Here is a 22,442-nt window from a genome sequence, read left to right on the forward strand (position 1 = left end):
TGCAGTGTTTTCTTATTTACCACATATTACCCTTATTTACCTCATTTAGTGCTGTGGAAGTTAAGAAGTTTTAGATTTTTAGAAAAGCTTGACAAAGAACTGACTCTGGATTATTATTTGTAGGAAATTGTTGTAAAAACAAAATGTTCACAGTCTGGTTGACTGATTAAGTACATGTGAAGCAAACAAATGATAGAATGAGTCAGAGAGAATGAATTTATCCAAAAAGATAAAGGAGATCTCTAATTTATAGTGTTCATTTTGAAGGCCTTGGATCCAAATAGTTTTATAGTTGCAAGGGGGGGGTGAAAAGTTTTGGTAGTTCACCTAGAACAAAAATGATATTAAAGCAACTGATATAACCACAAGAAAGAACATATCTTAAAACCCTTTAACCCCCATGTTTCATCAAATTGTAATAATTTGTTTTTTTTCTTTTAGGATATATAAGAAGACATGTCAGAGGTTTTGAAGAAATTTGAACTTTTCAGACCACCCTTGTATTAATTTTATTTTATTTACAATGTACATAGGTTTTAGTCTCAATAAATATATATTTTTTATTTGGTCTTCAGTTAATCATTTCTTGGACTCTAAAATATAGAGTTAAGTCATTGCACCAATTGGACTGAACTCTTGTAAATTTACTTAACATTCAGTGTAAAAACAGTTTCTTTATAGAGATATAACATAAATGGCACAGCAGCTGACAGGATTGTTAACATAACTGGAACAGCTGAAGTGATTATTAACAGCGGCACTCTTGTTTCAGTAATTTGCTTGCCTTTTATAATAACGTGATGTGTAGTTGACGAGGGAAAGGCATATACTACCATTTTTTTTATTATTTTGCAAAGGCATTTACTACATGATATGTTGATATTTAAGTTGCAACACATGGAGTTGGATATCAAGTTAGCGAATTGGATTGGAAACTGTATGACAGATATTATTATTATTACGTAACACCTCCAGGGAGTCCAGAGACTCATCAAGGGAGGGCACCTATTCTACAACTCTTCAGCAACTATAACTAACCGCAACTACACCAATGCCATCTACCACCTCCCACCACCACCACCACCAGTATTCCACAGACAATCACAAACATCCATGCCCATGGTGGGATATCAAGATATCAGAGAGTTGTGTCTGGAGGAAAAAGAAGGTTACAAGTGGCATTCCACAGAATCTCTACTTAGACCTTTGCTTTTTAAACTTTATATAAATGATATTGTCACTACATTGTAGGAAGATATTCAGTTATTCACAGACGATGTGAAGCTTGAGAGTGTTATTAGGAATACTGCCAATATAGTGGCCCTTTATAAAGGAGGATTTAAATAAACTGGATAGATGGGTAAATGAATGGAAATATCAACTTAATGCAACTGAATGTAAGATCTTAAAATCTGGATCCACTAATGAGAGGCTGAATACTCTATTAGTGGATTTGCACTAGAGGAAATGAAGGGGGGGGGAAAGGATCTTCAGGTGATAGTCAACAAAAATATGAAGTTTAGAAGACATATTACAAAAGTGATGAAGGTAACCCAGAGAATTGCTGTAATGCTAAGAACACTGATCTGTAGATATAAAGCAGTGAATTCACTGTATAAAGCCCTGATTAGACCACATCTAGATTATTTTCTCAGATCTGGCTGACTGAGACTTGAAAAGTATAAATTAACCTTGAAGAGGGTACAGAGGCAGATTACAAAAACGATATCAGGACCCACGATGTTAATTATAAGGACAGATTGAGCAAACATCAGAATTTATAGATAGAAGCCAAAGGAAAGGGATGGCATGATTAAGACATTTAAACTATTGAGAGATATTTACAGGATTGACACTAGGAAATTTTTCATATAGTCTAACAAGGAAAAGGAACAAGGACAAACAGACCATCATTGTGAAAGAAGGTGGTGGGTAGGAGGATGAGAAGAGGCTTTTTTTCTTTTTTGCATGGAAGATGGTCAAACTATGAAAGTTATTGCCTGATAAAGTGATGAATGTGTAGACTTTGAATGGGTGTGGTACAACAGAATTTGTGTTGTCTAAGAGTCCTCCTGCAATGTATCTTGTTATTCTGTGTAGGTTCATAATAATAATAATATCTGCATGATATACAAAATTAATTATGTTTGACAATGTAGAAATGTCTGAAAAAAAGGGAGGGTAATTACTACAGACAACTGCATTTCATAATAGTTCTTGTATCATGACACCATTCATTATAAAAAAAAAAAACTTGGATCTACAGTTGTTTTTGGCATATAATCTGCCATTGACGATGATTTAACCATTCAGTCATGTCCAACTCTTGGTAACTTGACAGGACAGTGTTCTGGTGAGATTTTTACAGGATAGTTCACCAGTGTTTTCCCCACCCCTCCCCATTTTATCTGGACTTGGGACCAGCATATGGCAGGATCATTAGTATTCATAACTGTAAAATGTGTGTTCACGGGGCCAGTTTGCCTGTTCTGAGGGACGAAAAACTCGAGTTTCCAGGTGAAAAAAATCCTCTACCTCCATATGAGACTGGCTAACTCACCTTAGTCGAAAGAGACCAGATAAAGGTTCCTCATGTCATAAATAGGAATGAACCCAGGTCTTTCCGACCAAAGGGTTTCATTTATACCAACTGAGCTACGAAGGTGCTGTATTCTGCTATTAAGATGATGCAAAAAAAGAAAAATATACTCATATATGATTATCATTTCAAATAGTTCTAAAATGGATTTATAATGAAAAACTTAAGGGCGAAAAAATTTTTCATCAAGCACCAGTTCACAAAAAAATTGCTACACCACAATGTATTCATTGTCATACATTAGACTTAGAAGTTTATAAAACTGTTTATATAATATATAGGTAAAAAAGTGGAGAGATTAATGCTTGATTGTTAATATTGCTGTTGTTTTTGCATGAACTATCATGATGTCTGTGTCAAATTTTCATTATACAAAGAATGCTATCCAGTAGTGGTGGTGGTGCTTTGTAAAAATCCAAAGAATGGATCTTAAGATAAGTATGCTTATAACAAGTCAATCTGTTTTTAGCTTGTGTATGCTACACATAAAATTGTTTTCAATAAATCGTCACTCAGATGATCTAAATGAAAAAACCAAAATTTAATTGCTTTGAAAAAAAATTGAACAGAGATTTTAACCAAATTTAATCTGGCAAAATTTGACAATCATTTTGTAAAATTTTGCCAATAAAAGTGATCCAAATGAAATCAAAATTGAAGCACACTAACATCACCTTGAATACAACTTAAATCCCTAGATTTACTAACTTTTATCTATTCAGAGCAAAGTTACTATATTATATAATTCTGTACTCTGCAGATGGTCTAATTGAAACATATACTGGAATTACCTGACATTTTGTTAGGATTATAAATACCAAGCTACAATAAAATCTATTCATCTATTCCTGGAATACTTGCATATAGATGTAAAATAATAATAATAATAATAATATCAATTTGACCTACTTTTTTTTCAATGATGATATTCGTTTTTTTTATCCTGTTGAAAACTAAATTGTGATCACTTCCTATTTCAAATTCCTTGTATATTTAGACTACACCACCTGGAACAGTATAGACCACATGTTACAATTTAACTATGAGAAAACTTTCCAGTTAAGCAAGGTGAACCAAATTAAAAAATTTGAAGAATTGAAAAAATGTATAATAAAAATACCATTCTTATAACAACCTCCCAGATGACAAAGTGATCTTCAACATGTCGGATCACGGCCTTACCAAACAATCCAACTTCCTAAAGAAAGGTTTCAACTTCTCCATCACCCCTAATTTCATTCCAAAAATGGACTTTGTGGAATTGAAAAAGGCCTCCGTCCTTTCCCAGAGGCTGCAGCTAACGATATTAGATTCCAGACCATGATTATCCTTGCAACAGCAAAACAAACCAAACAGAACACCACTCCATACGACAGGAAGGCCATTCATAACTTACGAAACAACAAAGAGATAATCATTACTAAAGCTGACAAGGGGAACTCCACAGTCATTCTAAACTCAAAAGACTATTTCACTAAGATAAACAATCTCCTGTCGGACAGTTCTACGTATAAAATACTAAAGAGAAATCCTATCATAACAAACCACCATGAAACAAACCTGCTGATCAGAAATATAACTTGTTGGCCTGAGGAATTAAAAAGAAAACTCAAATCCACACATCCCATAACTACTTGCCTTTATGGTGCACCGAAAGTGCATAAGGAGGGTGTTCCACTGTGTCCGATTGTAGATGGCAGATCCTCCCCTATATACCTATTGGCTAAACACCTTGCCAACTTACTAAAAGGAAAAATTAGACAAACACAGTCCTATATTAAGAACTCTCAACAATTTGTAGAGAAACTGAAGTACATCAAGACATCACAAATGGACATAATGGACAGCCTGGATGTAGTATCTTTATTTACGAATGTTCCAGTGGAGAAGGTCATTAACATTATTAAAGATCTCTTCCCTACAGACATTACACAGTTGTTCAATCACTGCCTGAAATCAAATTTCTTCAAAGTAAACAACACAGTTTACCACTGTCACCACCTTGTGCAGACCTATTCATGGAAAAGTTGGAAAATAAAATTTTTACCAAAATTACACCTAAACCATCGATATGGTGGAGATACATCGATGATATTTTCATCATTTGGAATGAAAACTTGGAAAACCTACAGGTGTTTTTAGAGAGAATAAACTCACTTCACAACAAGATTAAATTTATTCTAGAAGTTGAAAAAAACAGACAACTCCCCTTCCTAGACATACTGGTGAAAAGGCAAGAGAATAATTTTAAACTTTCCATATACAGAAAACCTACAGATACTGGACGTTATTTACATTATTCTTCCAACCATCATAGATCACAAAAACATAGCATCATTCACATGTTATGGAACAGAGCCAAAAAGTTTATTTCAGACGAAGAAGAGGTACAGACAAAACTTTCTTAAATTGCTATAACACTATCGCAGAATGGTTTCCCTACAAACATCATCAACAAGTTCCTTTATAAAGACAACCTCCTTATGTAGATTCAGTCACTTCAAGATTAGCGAGAATGTTAAAATCTCACAACATCAAAGTGGTATTTAAGCCTACCACTAGCATCAGACAAGTACTAAGATCTCCTAAAGACCATTTTTCAAATATCCAGGCATTTATAGAATTCCATGTATGTGTGGCCTTTCATATATTGGGCAAACTTCAAGAAGCCTGGAAATCAGACAGAAGGAGCATGTTGGGGAGGGATGTCAATCACAACAGGACAGGCTTAGCACATCACTTTGCAACTTCCAACCATGCAATTGACTGGGAAAATAACTCTATGCCGTATATAGATGATGATTACAGTTACAGAATTTTCAAGGAAGTGGCAGTGGTAATAAGAATGGGTAACAATCTCAACAGAAATCAGGGTGCCATACTGAAAGATATATGGAAAAACTTAATCAACTCACTCAGTTTAATGGAACTACAATATGCGAAAAATCATGTAACACGTGTGCATACAACACGTATCCATGATACTGACTGAAGCTTCTCAACACATGCACACATTGTCACGCATAGTTTCAAACTTAACTGCCTAACAGTTAGCAACGTTTCTGTATTCTCTCATATTTTTTGTGTGTACTGTTCAGCCTTGACAAAGCTAGACGGTCGCTAGCGAAACTAGTAGGCAGGATTTTACTAATATATTTATTAATAAATCCTTGTATATTTGTATTCTGAACTAGACTAATGATATCACTGCCAATAATAACAGTCAATAATACTTTTATTTCTTGTTTTTTCCATTTGAATTTATGCACATCATACTTTTTTTTTTTTTAACAGGTGCCAGTGATGCTAGATTGTCCTGAACAGAAATTCAACTATTACCAATATTATTATGATATTATTAGCTTAGCCCTTTTCTCCTGATTTTCCCAAAGGATAGATATTATCAGGGATTTATATACTACTCCAGTTATTCAACTACAACCTTTTCCCTTTATACTGGATGTTCTCTTTAATGGTTTGAAAAATACTTTTATTTCTTCCATCATAGTGGAACCTTCTGTGAAATCATATCAGATGGAGAAAAACAATAATGGCTTCAAAAGTATATTATTATTAATAATTCTATCTTTTCGACCACCGACTTTAAATCAATAATAAAATTAGACTGGGATATATTGGCTGAAGATTTAATAACAAATCAAGCCGACTAGTTTTGCCAACATGACTGTTGGCTTTGTCTGGGCATACATTAGGTGATAAAAAACAGCTTAAAACAGGTCAAGAAAGAAACATAAATGAGTACTAAGCATTATACAAATTCAAAAGACGCATTACATCAAATACATGGAGTGTGTATGATGTCAGACACTGTTATGCAAGTGCGTTCTGTAATTTGTAGCAAAGTCGAATTCTGGTGTGCTAAGTGATCTTATGAGGGTCTTCCATATGTCAGCAAGGATTATCCCTTGGTTCCAATTGAGGCTGCCTTTTGAATGGATTACCACAGTAACTTCTTTGAAGTTTCGGTTATGAAAGTCTTCTTCTAAATATGGCATACAACTCTTGTCCTTTCAATGTTGTGATAGGTATTCCAGAAATGAAGGGCTAACTCGGAATTATCTTTTCTGTTATTATTAATGTCTCCAATGTGTTTTTTTTTTCTTATTTCCGAACTTCTGGAAGTTTGTCCTACGTAATTTAAACCATATGAACAAGGGATGTTGTAAACACCAGGATGTTTGAAGAAAGCAATGTTATCCTTTGGTAATCTTAACAAGTTGGGGACTGTCTTAATTGGTTTGAAAGTTACTCTTATTTCATATGGTTTGAGAAGAGAAGAATTGCACTCTTCTGTGAAACTGTCCCAGTAAGGAATGACAATGGAAGATTTGTATTCGTACAAAATCAGTCTAATTTTATTATTGAATTAATGTCGGTGGTCTAAAAAATAGAATCATCATTAACAGACTCCAGTGGGAAGTTAAAAACAAGGTACATAAATTTGAACAGCTTAAATGTAAGAAAGATAGACTTCTAAACCATCTTAAGTTCTTAAAAAGATGCAGAAACCACAATATCATTCCCAAGTTCCTAGTTATGAAAGAACAGTTCCACTCAAGAAGGGCCAAACAGATATATTTTAAAACATTTCTAGCGTTACTACGAGAGAGATACAACATACTAGATCTGAACTAAGCCAGGTAGATATGACATACTTTCGTTTATACGAAGACATTTCTAACAATATAGAAGCCAACCTATGGTCACATTTAGATAGCATGATTAACAATAGTTTCAATAGGACCTTTTTAATCAGCAAAAAAAGGCAAATCAATAAATTTAATACTCTATATGAAAGAAGTTGTAATTCAAGGCCTAACTTTCAAGACAACAAAGTTGTCTTTAACTTCTCTGACCATAACACGTACGGAAGTCAGCATATTAAAGAAAGGCTTTAATTTCACAATTACTCCAGATTTTATTCCAAAATTGACATTATATGCAACATAGAGAAAGCACTTTCATCTTTATCTGAACTGATAGCTAATGAATCTAAGATTAATAAAGCACTATTATCCTCTCATCTTCAAGGCCACCTAACAAAAATATCACACCTCTAGAAAAAAGAACTCCCAATTTGAAGAAAAAGAAAAGAATTATCATCTTAAATGCAGACAAAGGAAACTCAACAGTCATCTTAAACACCAGAGATTACATGACAAAGATCACGGAGTAACTCTCGGACACATCCACTTACAGTGTATTAGATTCAGATTCCACATGGATTAACCATAATGAAACAAATAACCTTTTATGCAATATGGACAGATGGCAACAGACCTAAAATGGAAATTAAAGTCATTACATCCACTGACACCATGACTATATGGTTCTCCTAAAGTTCACAAAACTGGAATACCTCTTCATCCTATAGTGGATGGAATAAACTCTTCCACCTACTTATTGTCAAAATATCTTGCCCATCTCCTGAAGGCACATATTCGTAATTCTGACACATACATAAAAATACACACCATTTCATTGAAAAACTGAAAAACATCTCAATTTCGGAAACAGACATTCACGCCAGCCTAGATGTGGTGTCCTTGTTCGCCAACATCCCATTGCATGAAGTCATCAACATTTTGCACAACTTATATCCTCAAGATATTACTTCTCTCTTCAGATATTGTCTAAAATCAAATTTCTTCAAATGGAATGGAACAATATACAAACAATTAGCCAGTCTTGCTATGGGTAGCCCTCTATTCCCCCCCCCCTTGTGCAGACCTATTTATGGAGAAACTAGAAAAAGACATTCTTCACAATTAGACCCAAAACCAGTGGTTTGGTGAAGATATGTCGATGACATTTTCCTCATACGGAGAAACAAAGAAGCAGCACTTTATATGAAATTTATATATTAGTTATGATTTCTTAACTAATATAAACTCTTTCCATCAAAAAATAAAGTTCACCTTAGAAATTGAGAGAGAGAGATAGGAAATTACCATTTTTAGATACCTTAATTACAAAACAAGTGGAGGGACATATTAACCTCATGGTTTACCACAAACCGAGTCACACTGGCCAGCATCTGCATTTTTCTTCTTCACACCATATATCTCAAAAGTTGAGTACCATACATCATCATCAAATTCCTGCCATGTACCCTCAAAGGGTGTACAGGATATGATAGTGCTACATGAAAAAAATTACATCATTATTAATTTCCTATCTACAATTTTCCTCCAAATCAGTCTGTTACTTGTCAAGACTCCAACATTATCAAGTCTTATATTCCTATTGTCTAAAGCACTTTGTACCGTATCAATCCACCTATATCTTGGTCTTCCTGTGGGTCGTTTCGCTAATCTTTCCTCGCCCATTCTGTTTAAGTGACAATACCACCTGAGATTAACTCTGCTAACGCATTCCTGGATGCTGACAATGTCAAGTTCTTTTCTAATATCCTCGTTTTTAATATGATATTGCCATTGATGCCATCTGTTCACGCCTATAATCTTTCTCAGGACTCTCATATCTGTGGTCTCTAGTCTTTGGTCAAGTGTTTTACTTCTGATCCAGCTCTCAGATTCATAACTTAAAATTGGTTTGAACACTGTCTTGTATACAGCTAATTTAGTGTTCCGACTAATTTCTCACTTATTCCATATGAATTTATTCAATTGACTTCCCACCATACCAGCATTGCTAATTCTGTTGTCTGTTTCTATATTTAATTTACCATCTTCAGTAAAAATTGGGCCTAAATAGCTGAAATGTTTTACTTGTTCCACAGGTTCTCCATTCACAACACAGTTGACATTTTCAATGATTCTGCCTATTTTCATTGTCTTTGTCTTTTTATTGCTGATCTTCATACCATATCTATTACAAATATTATTCAATTTAGTCAGAGAATCTTGCAGACTTGTAGCAGATTTATTTAGAAGTATAACATCATTCGCATAAAGCAAAGAGCTGACATTAACATCTCCAATTTTGATATCATGTTTAATACCACTTTCCTTCATAATGTGATCCATATAGATAATGAATAACAGAGGGGATAATGTACATCCTTGTCTCACACCAGATTTAACATTAACCCATCTACCTGTACTTCCTTCAATTCTAACTGCTGACTTACAACTCAAATAAAGACTAAGTATTGCTTGATATAATGCCCCATTGACACCATATAACGGCAGCGTATTGAATAGCTTCTCTCTTGGCACCTTGTCATATGCCTTTTCCAGATCGACAAAACTTAAATACAGATCTTTGTTATATTCCCATGCTTTCTCGACTATTTGTCGTAAAGTGAAGATCTGATCCTGACAGCCTCTATTTGGCCTGAATCCAGCTTGTTCTTCACCAAGCTTTTCTTCCACAATTCTTCTCAACCGTTTCTCAAGTACACTTGCATAGATCTTGCCAGGAACACTCAGTAAGGAAATACCTCTGTAATTCTCACATGCAGTTTTATTTCCCTTTTTATATATGGATACTATGAGAGCTCTACTCCAATCTTCGGGAATTCGTCCCTCTGTCCAGGCTTTCTGAACTATGCAGTGCAGCCACTGTAAGACTCTTATACCACCATACTTCAGCATTTCTGGTCGAATATCATCTACTCCTGCTGCCTTTCCACATTTCAAGCATTTGATGGCTTTTTCTACTTCAAGTATGGATATGTATTCCTGACTGCATACCTGGTCAGTGTTTTTTACCACTGTGCTGTCATCACTGCTTGTTTCATTTAGCAGTTTTTCAAAGTAATTACTCCATACTTCAAGGATATCTTTTTCTGCCGTTTTCATGTCACCTTTATCATCTCTAATTCCTTTTACAGCACTCTTTCCTCCATTCTTAAGCTTCTTCAACAACCTCCAGAATATTTTGCCACCTTCTTGATATCTATTTTCTATATTCTTGCCAAAGTCCTCCCATGACTTTTGTTTAGCTAGTTTTACACAGTGTTTAGCATTCTTGCATTTGTCTCTGTATTCTCTAAGAGCACAAGCTGACTTATTTGACAGGAACTTTTGCTATGCTTTCTTCTTTTTCTTCACTGCCTCTTTAACTTCCTGTGTCCACCAGGGAGTTCTGATTTTTTTATCCTTACAGACAACCACACCACATGCTTCTCTGGCAGAATCAATCAATGTTTTGTTCAGAGTTTGCCACTGAATCTCCAAAGTTTGATTCCTCTTCTCAAACTCTTTCATTTTTTCTTCAATAATCTTTGTGTATTTTACTCTACAGTTCACATCTGAGAGCTGCTCAACTTTTATTCGCTTTAAAACTTTCTTACATGTTATTCTTTTCATTGTGAAATTCAATTTTATCCTGCTCAAGACTAAATAGTGATCACTTCCAATTTCAAATCCTCTGTACACTCTGGTGTCCTGCACCAGGGAGAAAACATCACTATCAACAATAACATAGTCAATGAGACTTTTCTTATTCCTAGCCTCTTCTCTCCATGTGAATTTGTGCACATTTTTATGTTGGAACATGGTGTTAGTAATAACCAGTCCATGTCCTGAGCAGAAATCCAACAGATATTTGCCATTATTATTAGCTTTGCTCTTTTCTCCAAATTTTTATATAATTCCGTATATAATTATAATCTAATTTTATATAATTAGATAATTCCGGGTTAGCCCTTCATTATTCGAATACCAATCACAACGTTGAATTGGACAAAAGTTGTATGCCACATTTAGAAAGACTTTCGTAACCAAAACTTCAAAGAAGCTATTGTGGTAATCCATTCAAAAGGCAGCCTCAATAAGAACAAAGGAATAATCCTTGCTGACATATGGAAGACCCTCATAAGATCACTTAGCACACTAGAATTCAACTTCGGAGATTTCAAATTACAGAACGCACTTGCATAACAATGTCTGACATCAAACACACTCCATGCGTTTGATGTAACACGTCTTTTGAATTTGTATAACATTTAGTACTCATTTATGTTTCTTTCATGACCTGTTTTAAGCTGTTTTTTATCACCTTTATGCTCAGACGAAGCCAACAATACATTGGTAAAACTAGTCGGCATAATTTGTTATTAAAATCTTTAGCCAATATATTCCTGTCTAATGTTATTATTGTATATTATTATTATTTGACACCTCCTGGAAGTCCAAGGACTCATCGAGGGAGGGCACCTGCTTTACAACTCTGTCTCCACCATTCAATCACCAACTGACTGCAACTACACCACTGGCCATCCATGCCCATGACAGGATTCAAACACACAGCCTTTTGGGCAGGAGAGCGGATATGCTATCCACTCGGCCAACCAGGTCGGCTATAAAAATTCATCTCGTTGCGACGAGGCTTCGAATGCAAGTCATTTCCAACTGAAGGGCGCAATGTTCCATTGTTCTTCCAATTGAGCTACAATTACAAATTAATGCCAACAGTACTCAGTATTCCCAGGTGATCACCCTCCCAAGTACTAAACTTCAGTGATCGGACGAGAACTGGTGCATTCAATGTGAGATGACCATTGACATATACAGTACATTCAGAAAGGATATTCAGTGGGATGTAGCTATAGACCAGGAAATAGTAATGAGGTTTTCTTTATGGAGGAAATTAAGAAAGCAACTGGTGTTAACAAGCTAAATAAATCTATAGAAGGGCATGAGGGCATGATTCAACCCAAATTAAATATGACTACAATAACGCAGGGCATTTGTGGTCAGCTGTTTCTCTGTAGAGTATGTACACAACTGTTAGAGAAATCTGATATGTCAAGAGATCCAATTAGTGATTTCCAGACATTGTTTAAAATAAACCCTTGGTTTCTGTTAAAGAAACCATGTGAGTAAATTACTGACACAGATACTTCGATGTGTTTTTTTTTTAAAAAAGACATTTTCTTCTGAAAAGAGAATGATCAGTGTTTCTAAATTCCAGATATATTTTAATCTTCAAGAATGGAAAATGACAGTTCCTGAAAATTCTTGAGAATTCTCAATTTTTTTTTATTTTATTGATTTAACATTCATTTCTCTTAGATAACAATTTTTGTGTTTATTCTAGTGATAAAACACTATAATAATGAACTGTACATTTTAGTTTATAGGAAGAAAGTCAAATGTAATTAATATTAGATATTATAAAATAAGACTAAGTTTGATTATTATAAATAAATATATATACATATATTGAAACAGACAGACAGATATGAAAACTTATTATTATTAGTAGTAGTATGATTATGATTCAAGCCTGCATGGACTCACAAGACTCATCATGGGAGGCCCATCCTAGAAAACACAGAGTCTATCATACCACTCCTTGAACTCATTGACCGTTCATGCTCTCACCACTCTATCAGGCAAAGCATTCCACAGTTCAACCCCCTCCATGCAAAGAAACAACACCATCCACTTGTTCACAACTTCCTTTCCTAACTTCCAGGGATGGTCCTTTGATGTTTTGATCAAGATCTAGATCAAAAAGAACTTGGCTATAGTCTTTGAAGGAAAGGTCACAATGATGAAGCTTCAGAAAAATGACAGAAATGGCCAGAGATAGAACCAGATGGCAAAGATTTGCACATGAGACTCAACCCATCATCTGATGGATGAGAAAGAAAAGAATATCATCTTGACTGCATTTTCAGAGTACCCATTAAAACCACAGTGAACTCAACCAATGGCATCAGTTTTTTCCTCCAACTCTTCCTTGAACAACCAAGCCAAATCACCACTTGCACTATCACAAAAAACTGCCCACTGCATGCCACCTCTGAACTTTTGCCAAAGGACATCAGGAAATGCTGATTAATCTTGCTACTAATAGGGTTCCTGGTCTAGATGGTTTTCCTTCAGTTCTGCTCAAAACTTGTGCCCCTGAATTAACAACTATCTTGTATCACCTATATAAGCTATCATATTCTACTAGCATCTAGCCAACAGCATGGGATGCCAATAGAAAAGTGATTAGGTTATCAGTAACTAGTTCTTCAGATCTAGTTGATTAATTACATGATAGTTCAGATAAATTAATTAGTGATCACCAATATGGATTCTGCATTCTAGTTCTACAGCTGACCTCCTTGCTAATCTCATCCACCTTTGGACACAGCCATGGAAAGATTTGAAGAAGCCCATGTTGTTGTTGCTGCTCTGATACCTCAAAGGTATTCAATCATGTCTGGCATCAAGGCCTCCTGATTAAGCTGTTATCTTACACCCTCCCTCCTACACTTTGTGATTGAATTGCCAGCTTCCTTACTGTTCATTCACTGCATGTCAAGGTGGATGGCTTCCTCTCATCAGAATTCTCCATTAGCTTACCTTCCAACCAGTGGCGGCCCATGCATAAGCACTGCGACACTGCAGCACCCCCACAAGGAAAAAATTAAATTCCGTGTTTATAAATAATAACAATGCTTACAACATTATATAAATGCAATACAACATGTTAAAGGTTATAGCTTATCTTTCGACAGTGACTGAATAGTTAATAATTGGAATTGTTGGATTAACGCTTTAGATTACGAAACAAATATGCTGCCATCTAACGCAGCGTTCGGAATTATCACGTTCGACCAATTGCAGCCAGACTCGCTGAGATTCGTTTGCGCTTGCATGTTACAAGTGATTCTGACACTGCTCGTTTGGGCAGTGTATCGTATGCTTGCACGCATTATTTCTGTGAGATACGAAACTTTTATTATTGGTGTTTGTTCATGGTGAGGGTGAAATATTTTTAATAAAGCAATTTTTTAATATGTAAATTTATTTATTAATAAATTGGCTGCTGAATAGGAAACAAAGAATTTTTTTTTTTTTTTATTATTTTATATATGCAGCACCCTCACTTTAAATATTCACCAGCTGCCACTGCTTCCAACTCTAATGTGAAATTTATATTAGGGTAGAATGATTTAAGAGAAAGGAGAAACTGCTGCAAGGTGGAAAAGTCATATTTCCTGAGTATAAAAATATCATCTATAGACATGCTCACACCACCACCAAATGATTAGTTTCAGTGTTTGAAACAGAAAATGTATCTCAAAGTTTTCCATGAATAGATCAGCACTGATGGGGGAGATGAGGGGCTACCTGATATCAATCAGGTAGTCCCTCATCTTTATAAAACCATTGTTCACTAAAAAAAGTTAGACCCAACACAATGCTCAAACAGTTTAGTATTATATGATGACAAAATATCTTTTATTAGATCTAACATTTCAACAACTGGAATGTTGGTAAAAAGAGAAACTATATCCAATCTAGCAAGAATGTTCAATGGTAAAATTAGCATTTGACAACTTCTGAATAAAACAGACTAAATTAGTGGTAAGAGTCAAGAGTTCCTAATGTGATTTCATAATGAATCAGCAAGATGTTTAGATAATAAATAAGTTGGTGAGGTGATACCATTCACAATTCAGTCTTAATGGAATGAGATTCTTCTGGATCTTAGGTTCTCCTAAGATCCACAAGACTTAAGAATAGACTTCAGTTTTTGTATCAAACCAGGTAGCCAGTTAGGCATTAATCCTATTCCATACATCATATACCACAATCCAGATAGGTTCATGGTAAATGATGTGTGGAAATCACTAACCAGATTGCTTAACATATCAAAACTAACTTATACAACAATTACCCACAAATGCTACAAAGAGACAGCTAATACAAGCTGCTTCATTGTAGTTGTACTTAATTTGCATTGAATCATGCTATTCTAATAATTTACTTAGTTTTTTAACATCAACTGATTTCTTCCATAAAAAAAGCTCTGATGAAAGCAACAAATTATAGGTGTTTGTGAAACTAGTCAGTTTGATTAATCTCTAGTGTACTGTGCAATTACTAACAAGTTTCCCAATGATAATAATTTTTTGGTCATAAAAGTATATATATATATATATATATATACTGAATTATGCATTCTAGTTGTTATAAAAATAATGAAACTTAATTATAAGAGGTGTTTCTTAACAATATTATACCTGCAGGCAATATGGAAGGAATTCCACCCATCTTTGTTATGAAGATTAAGATCAGCTCCAGCTTTAACCAGTTCCTTTATCACCGATAAATTTGATTTTGTGCAACTTAACATTAAAGGTGTCCTACACAGAAAATTCAAAATGTTTAATACAAAAAAAAAAACACTGTATTTTATATAATAAACACACATACATTGAAAGCAGGGAGTGAAATTTGTTTCCTTTGATGCTCAATCTTCTTTGCATTTTATAGGCATTAATAGTCTTGAAAGTTTTTTCACTTGGTTTATATTCTATTATATTCTAAGAATATAAATTATAAGAATATAAAGTTGCAAAGAAATTATATTCTTGGTTTTATCCTTTATTCAAGTGTAAGCAAACAAAGTTTGCATGTGAAGTAACTTCACGATTGTGCTACTTGTATATAGAGGCTAATGTCTTCACATTAATTGCCTCTAATCCTAGTATTTTAGTAAAAAGATGTGACACCTTTTGACTACTTGCTATATGGAAATATTACTTTTACATTACTTCAACCTTGGTATCACTTCTGGATGCATAGCATTATACATGTCAGTAATATGTACATTGCATTATGGAATACTAAGGCAATTGATGTAAAGTCATTAGCCTCTATATACAGGGTGTTCGGGATAAATTTGACAGTTTCGTAAGGAAAAAGAAAATCTTCTTTGTATCTATTAAATTTAATGAATTGACAAAAAAACATTACAGGCAGAGTTAATTACAATACTATCAACAAGATTTACTCAAAATAACCACCATTAGCATCGATCACAGCTTCAATTCTGCTTCGGAACCTCGAACAAGCTGATGCTACAGTCTCCCTGGGAAGGGCCGCAAAAACTGTTTTAATTTTATCCATTAACTGGGCTTTTGTATTACTGGAAGTGCGATTGGTGTCTTTTTCAACTGCGCCCCATACAAAATAATCCATGGGGTTAAGGTCTGGGGAGTTTGGAGGCCAAACATTTGGACTGGTGAAGTCGTAGAAATTTTCAGACAACCATTTTTGACTTTTCCCAGAGGTGTGGCAAGGGGCCGAATCCTGCTGCCATACATACGGCCTACCATTGGCTACCCTTGTTATCCAGGGCTTGACTACAGTTAGCAACTCCACGAACAAAGCCCAAATTCCAATGCCAGGGTTCTTCAACACCTGTTCCTGCAGATTTGCGAGGAATTCTGCTGTACGAACGCAATCAGATCGTCTGCTAGGGATCTTTCTTCTTGCTACATCCTCGTAGTCACCATTGCAAGTCTCTAGTTCATGCCTGATTGTTTTTACTGTATTCAGGGAGCATTGGGCAACAGTCGTAATATCCTTATTTTGATGGCGGGCACGAATCATCATGATACAAGTTATTCTCTTCCATGATTCAGGTGGGTTCCAGCTATCCATCCTTTCTGACATCTTGTATATGAATGAAGAAGGGTCCAAACTTTTAAATGAAGAGAAGTGTGTGTTAATACATGTAACTTACGGAAAAATATAATTAATTATAAATATGTCAAATTTATCCCGAACACCCTGTATAAGTAGCACACAGCCATGAAGTTATATCACACACAAACTTTGTTTGCTTACACTTGGATAAAGGATGACACCAAGAATATAATTTCTTGGCATCTTTAATTAATAGTCTAAACCTTCTCATTTATTCAATACCTAAGGTTTAGACTACTGTGAAGTTCACAGTAGTTCATTAAAATGACAATGATGAAGATACTCTAAAATTATTCTCCAGATCAACTAAGTATCATCAAAATATTGTATTAAAATTAAAACAAAAAAAACAAAAAAACCAATGTAAGTATGCAATGACATTTGATAATTATAACTGCTAAATGTCATCAAAGTGATGAGGAAACGAGGTGGGGGGAAGAGATGAGCCAGTGTCTCTGTGGAGCAATGGGAAAAATGATGGAACATTGCACACTTCGATTTGAAAAGACCTAGGTTTAATTCTCGATGTGAAGAGAGGAATCTTTATATGAGCATTTTTCGATTGAAGGTAAGTTAGCCAATCTCATACAGAGGTAGTAGGGTTTATTCTCCCTTTTTTTCACGTTAAGGTGATAGTAACTTGCTCCCCACAGTAAACAACATGCCCTCCCTGACAGCCACTATATTGCAGATGCAAAAAAAAAAGTAGTTTTATTGTATCACTGAATAAGATACAGAGACAATTTTCAGTCTGTGTAATATATTTCTCAACAAATAGTTGAGAAAAAAATTCTTATGTTTTTTATTATTAAAAATAATTCCTTTTTTCCTAAAAATAAGAAAAAACAAATACTGCAATCAGAGACGACTGGGATAAAAACAGCACTAACTAATTAATAACATGTCCCCCCTCCACAGAAACTATGCTGTATAGACTCAAGCAAAACCATATGTTGCACCAGCAAACACAGAATCTAACTAAAAAAAAAAAACTATTGTCCAATTTTTCAATTACATGAAATAAGTATTTGATTGATTGCATTTGAAATTTTCGATGTCAGCCTTTGTGATCTATCATCAAGACAGATCACAAAGGCTAACTTCAAATAAAATTCTACTGCAAACATGCCAAATAGAGTGTGTGCAAGTCTGCCTGCCAGCTGAACATGGAAGCAGCATGCAAACAAGCAGCAATAAATCACTTAGGGAATTGAAACAACGTAGATCCGAATATAAATTAAATTATACTTTAATAAATATTTCCGATATTTCGGCAATGTCACATTGCCATTTTCAAAAGGAACTTACAAAAAGGCAGTTGCACACAGGCACTAACAATATAGTAACTGAGAATGAAGATATGAAGCTATCGTTCTCCTAGAAGTCCTGATGGTGCCCTCTGGCGGGCTAAGTAGGCGTTCTTGGCCATTGGGCTGAAGGTCTGCTGATGTATGCCTCCCAAATTTGGGGCAGTCGCATACAACCAAATTTGTTGAGGTTTGGAGAGTTTCTTAGGGCAGAGGCTGATTCCATAAATAATCTTTCGAATTTATATTTGCTCCGGTGTATCACTGTAGCTTTTTTCCACTGTATTCTGTGGCGAGTATCCAGAGCATGGTCTGCAAGACCAGAATGGCTATACTTGTAAAACCGGATGTAGTCCTTGTGTTCAGAAATTCTGATATTCGCTGTCCTGCCTGTTTGGCCAAAGTACAACAGTTTACAACTGCAAAGGACCTAGTATACACCAGGTAGGTCTAGGGGAAGTGGTTGGTCTTTGGTAGAGCGGATAAGGGATCTGTAACAGGAGGTGAGGTCATGTTTTTTTAGAATTTTGGTAATTTTTTCTGAGGTGCCTCGGATGTAGGGAATGGTGATGGATTTAGAGTAATCTTTTTTTGTGGAAGGGGGGGGAGGATGGGGGCTGTGGTTTGTAGGTTTTAATACTTTTTGGATTTTTTTGGGGGGGTAGCCATTGGCTGAGAAAGTGTTGAGGATGTGATTTAGTTCAGTGTTAAGGGCTATGTCGTTAGAACAGATTAGTTTAGCCCTGTTGTATAGTGTTTTTACCACTCCATATTGTTTTGAGGGGGGGGGAGGATTGTTGGTGGATGTATCTGCCTGTATGGGTGGGTTTTCTGTAAACCGAGAAAACCAAAGTTCCATCATGGTGGCAGGTGACTAGTGTGTCTAGGAAAGGAAGGCAGTTGTTTTCCTCTTTTTCCAGGGTGAACTTGATTCTGGCATGTTGGTTGTTTAAGTGTGCAAGGAAGGAGAGGAGTGTTTCAGAGCCATGTGGCCAAATAGCGAACACATCATCAACGTAGCGAAGCCATATGGTTGGTTTTTGTGGGGCAGAGGTTAAGGCTTTTTCCTCAGAGGTCTCCATAAAGAAACTGGCCAAGGGTGGGGAGAGTGGTGAGCCTATGGCTGTCCCCTCTATTTGTTAGTAGAATTTTCCCTGCCAAACGAAATAGCCTGAGTTCATTGTGAACTGAAATAGGGCTGAGATATCGGGAGAAAATTTAGCTTGGATTAGCTCTAAAGTTTCCTTGAGTGGGACATTTGTAAATAAAGAGGAGACATCAAAGCTGACCATTATGTCAGTATGTTGGAGTGTAAGGTTTTCTATGCTGGCTTTGAAGTGGGCTGAGTTTTTTATGTTTGATGGTGTGTTGCCAGTATAGTGTGTGAGCTCTTTGGCCAAATGTTTAGCTAATTTGTATGTGGGGGAATCAATGCCATCCACTATGGGACGTAATGGCACATTTTCTTTATGTATTTTTGGGAGTCCGTAAATACAGGGGGGGGGGGGTATAGAGTTAAATGGTTTTATTCTGTTGGTAACTTCTACAGGCCAAGAAGTGACTTTCTTAAGGAGCCTGTGAAGTTTTCTAATTTGTGAGTTAGTGGGGTTGTAATTGATAGGGAGGTAAGTAGCCCGATCTAATAGAAGAGCATTCAGCTTACCTTTGTAGTCCTTTTGGTTAAGTACTACAGTTGTATTTCCCTTATCCGCTTTGGTGATAACTAATTCTTTATTATTTCTCAATTCCTGTGTTTGGCAGGGAAAATTCTACAAACAAATAGAGGGGACAGCCATGGGCTCACCACTCTCCCTACCCTTGGCCAATTTCTTTATGGAGACCTCTGAGGAAAAAGCCTTAGCCTCTGCCCCACAAAAACCAACCATATGGCTTCGCTACGTTGATGATGTGTTCGCTATTTGGCCACATGGCTCTGAAACACTCCTCTCCTTCCTTACACACTTAAACAACCAACACGCCAGAATCAAGTTCACCCTGGATAAAGAGGAAAACAACTGCCTTCCTTTCCTAGACACACTAGTCACCCGCCACCATGATGGAACTTTGGTTTTCTCAGTTTACAGAAAACCCACCCATACAGGCAGATACATCCACCAACAATTCCCCCCCCCCTCACAACAATATGGAGTGGCAAAAACACTATACAACAGGGCTAAACTAATCTGTTCTAACGACATAGCCCTTAACACTTAACTAAATCACATCCTCAACACTTTCTCAGCCAATGGCTGCCCCCCCCCCCCCAAAAAAAAATCCAAAAAATATTAAAACCTACAAACCACAGCCCCCATCCTCCCCCCTCCACAAAAAAGATTACTCTAAATCCATCACCATTCCCTACATCCGAGGCACCTCAGAAAAAATTACCAAAATTCTAAAAAAACAAGACCTCAACTCCTGTTACAGGCCTTACAGAAAATTGGCATCCCTTATCCGCTCTACCAAAGAACAACCACTTCCCCTAGACCTACCTGGTGTATACCAGGTCCCTTGCAGTTGTAAACTGTCATACTTTGGCCAAACAGGCAGGACAGCGAATATCAGAATTTCTGAACACAAGGACTACATCCGGTTTTACAAGTATAGCCATTCTGGTCTTGCAGACCATGCTCTGGATACTCGCCACAGAATACAGTGGAAAAAAGCTACAGTGATACACCGGAGCAAATATAAATTCGAAAGATTATTTATGGAATCAGCCTCTGCCCTAAGAAACTCTCCAAACCTCAACAAATTTGGTTGTATGCGACTGCCCCAAACTTGGGAGGCATACATCAGCAGACCTTCAGCCCAATGGCCAAGAACGCCTACTTAGCCCGCCAGAGGGCACCAGCAGGACTTCTAGGAGAACGATAGCTTCATATCTTCATTCTCAGTTACTGTATTGTTAGTGCCTGTGTGCAACTGCCTTTTTGTAAGTTCCTTTTGAAAATGGCAATGTGACATTGCCAAAATATCGGAAATATTTATTAAAGTATAATTTAATTTATATTCGGATCCACGTTGTTTCAATTCCCTAAGTGATTTAGAAATGCATAACCAACGTATAAGCCTGTCTATGAGAAGCAGCAATAAAATTCAACCAAATGGTTGAAACTGAAACTTTGTGTGAGTTAGCCCACTCACGCAATGCAAAAGTGGAACACAAATGGTAATTAGAAGTTTCATTGGAACAATAAATGGACAAAACACCATCCCATCATGAATGTGTTAAAACTAAGAAATATACAGTGAATGTTGTTATAGCCATTTCAGATAATATGGAATTTGGTTGAAGAGAATTAGCATTTCAACTCAAAAATTGTCGGCTTGCCTTTGTCGTTGGGTTGTGCAATCTTTTATTAATACCACACCAATCATATGCACGTCTTCATAGCTGCTTTATCTCGACTGGCCTATCATTGCTCTCTGTTTCGTGCTCTGCTTTCCCCTTCTCATTAGTCATTTCTCAAGGATTGTTCATCACGTATCTCAAGTCTTGTAAATTACTGGTAATTTTCTTGAAATAATGGGAAAGAAGATGATGCTATTTGGATAGATGACATTGATGGTGCACACAAAGAAACCACTCTTGAGGCCAGAAGTAGCAATAGCAAATAGCAGATTCTTGGTAAGTCATACCCATTTTCAGTTTTTTTCCTGAAAACTCATCATCAAATTCCTGCCATGTACCCTCAAGGGGTGTACAGGATATGACAGTACTACATGAAAAAATTACATCATTACTAACTTCCTATCTACAATTTTCCTCCAAATCAGTCTGTTACTTGTTAAGACCCCAACATTATCAGATCTTATATTTCTATCATCTAAGGCACTTTGTACCATATCAATCCACCTATATCTTGGTCTTCCTCTGGGTCGTTTTCCTGCCAACCTGGCAGAGAACACTTGCTTTGCTAATCTTTCCTCTCCCATTCTATTTAAGTGACCATACCACCTGAGATTAGCTCTGCTAACGCATTCCTGGGTGCTGACAATGTCAAGTTCTTTCCTAATATCCTCAATTTTAATATGATATTGCCGTTGATGCCATCTGTTCACGCCTCTAATCTTTCTCAGGACTTTCATATCTGCAGTCTCTAG

General features: G+C 36.0%; 1 protein-coding gene across 3 annotated transcripts in view; it reads right to left on the bottom strand.

Moving 5' to 3' along the window:
• LOC150108334 (uncharacterized) overlaps positions 1-22,442 on the bottom strand; it is a 166,025-nt gene that overhangs the window by 86,770 nt on the left and 56,813 nt on the right. For all 3 annotated transcript variants that reach the window (XM_090415743.1, XM_090415740.1, XM_090415741.1), the window contains exon 4: positions 15,558-15,680. In XM_090415743.1, the coding sequence (XP_090271869.1) occupies positions 15,558-15,680 (123 nt within the window). The remainder of the gene's footprint in view (positions 1-15,557; positions 15,681-22,442) is intronic.

This window comes from Typopeltis vanoorti, chromosome 3 (assembly GCF_054136105.1).
Source record: "Typopeltis vanoorti isolate ZY-2024b chromosome 3, IOZ_Tvanoo_1.0, whole genome shotgun sequence".
Classification (NCBI taxonomy): domain Eukaryota; kingdom Metazoa; phylum Arthropoda; class Arachnida; order Uropygi; family Thelyphonidae; genus Typopeltis; species Typopeltis vanoorti.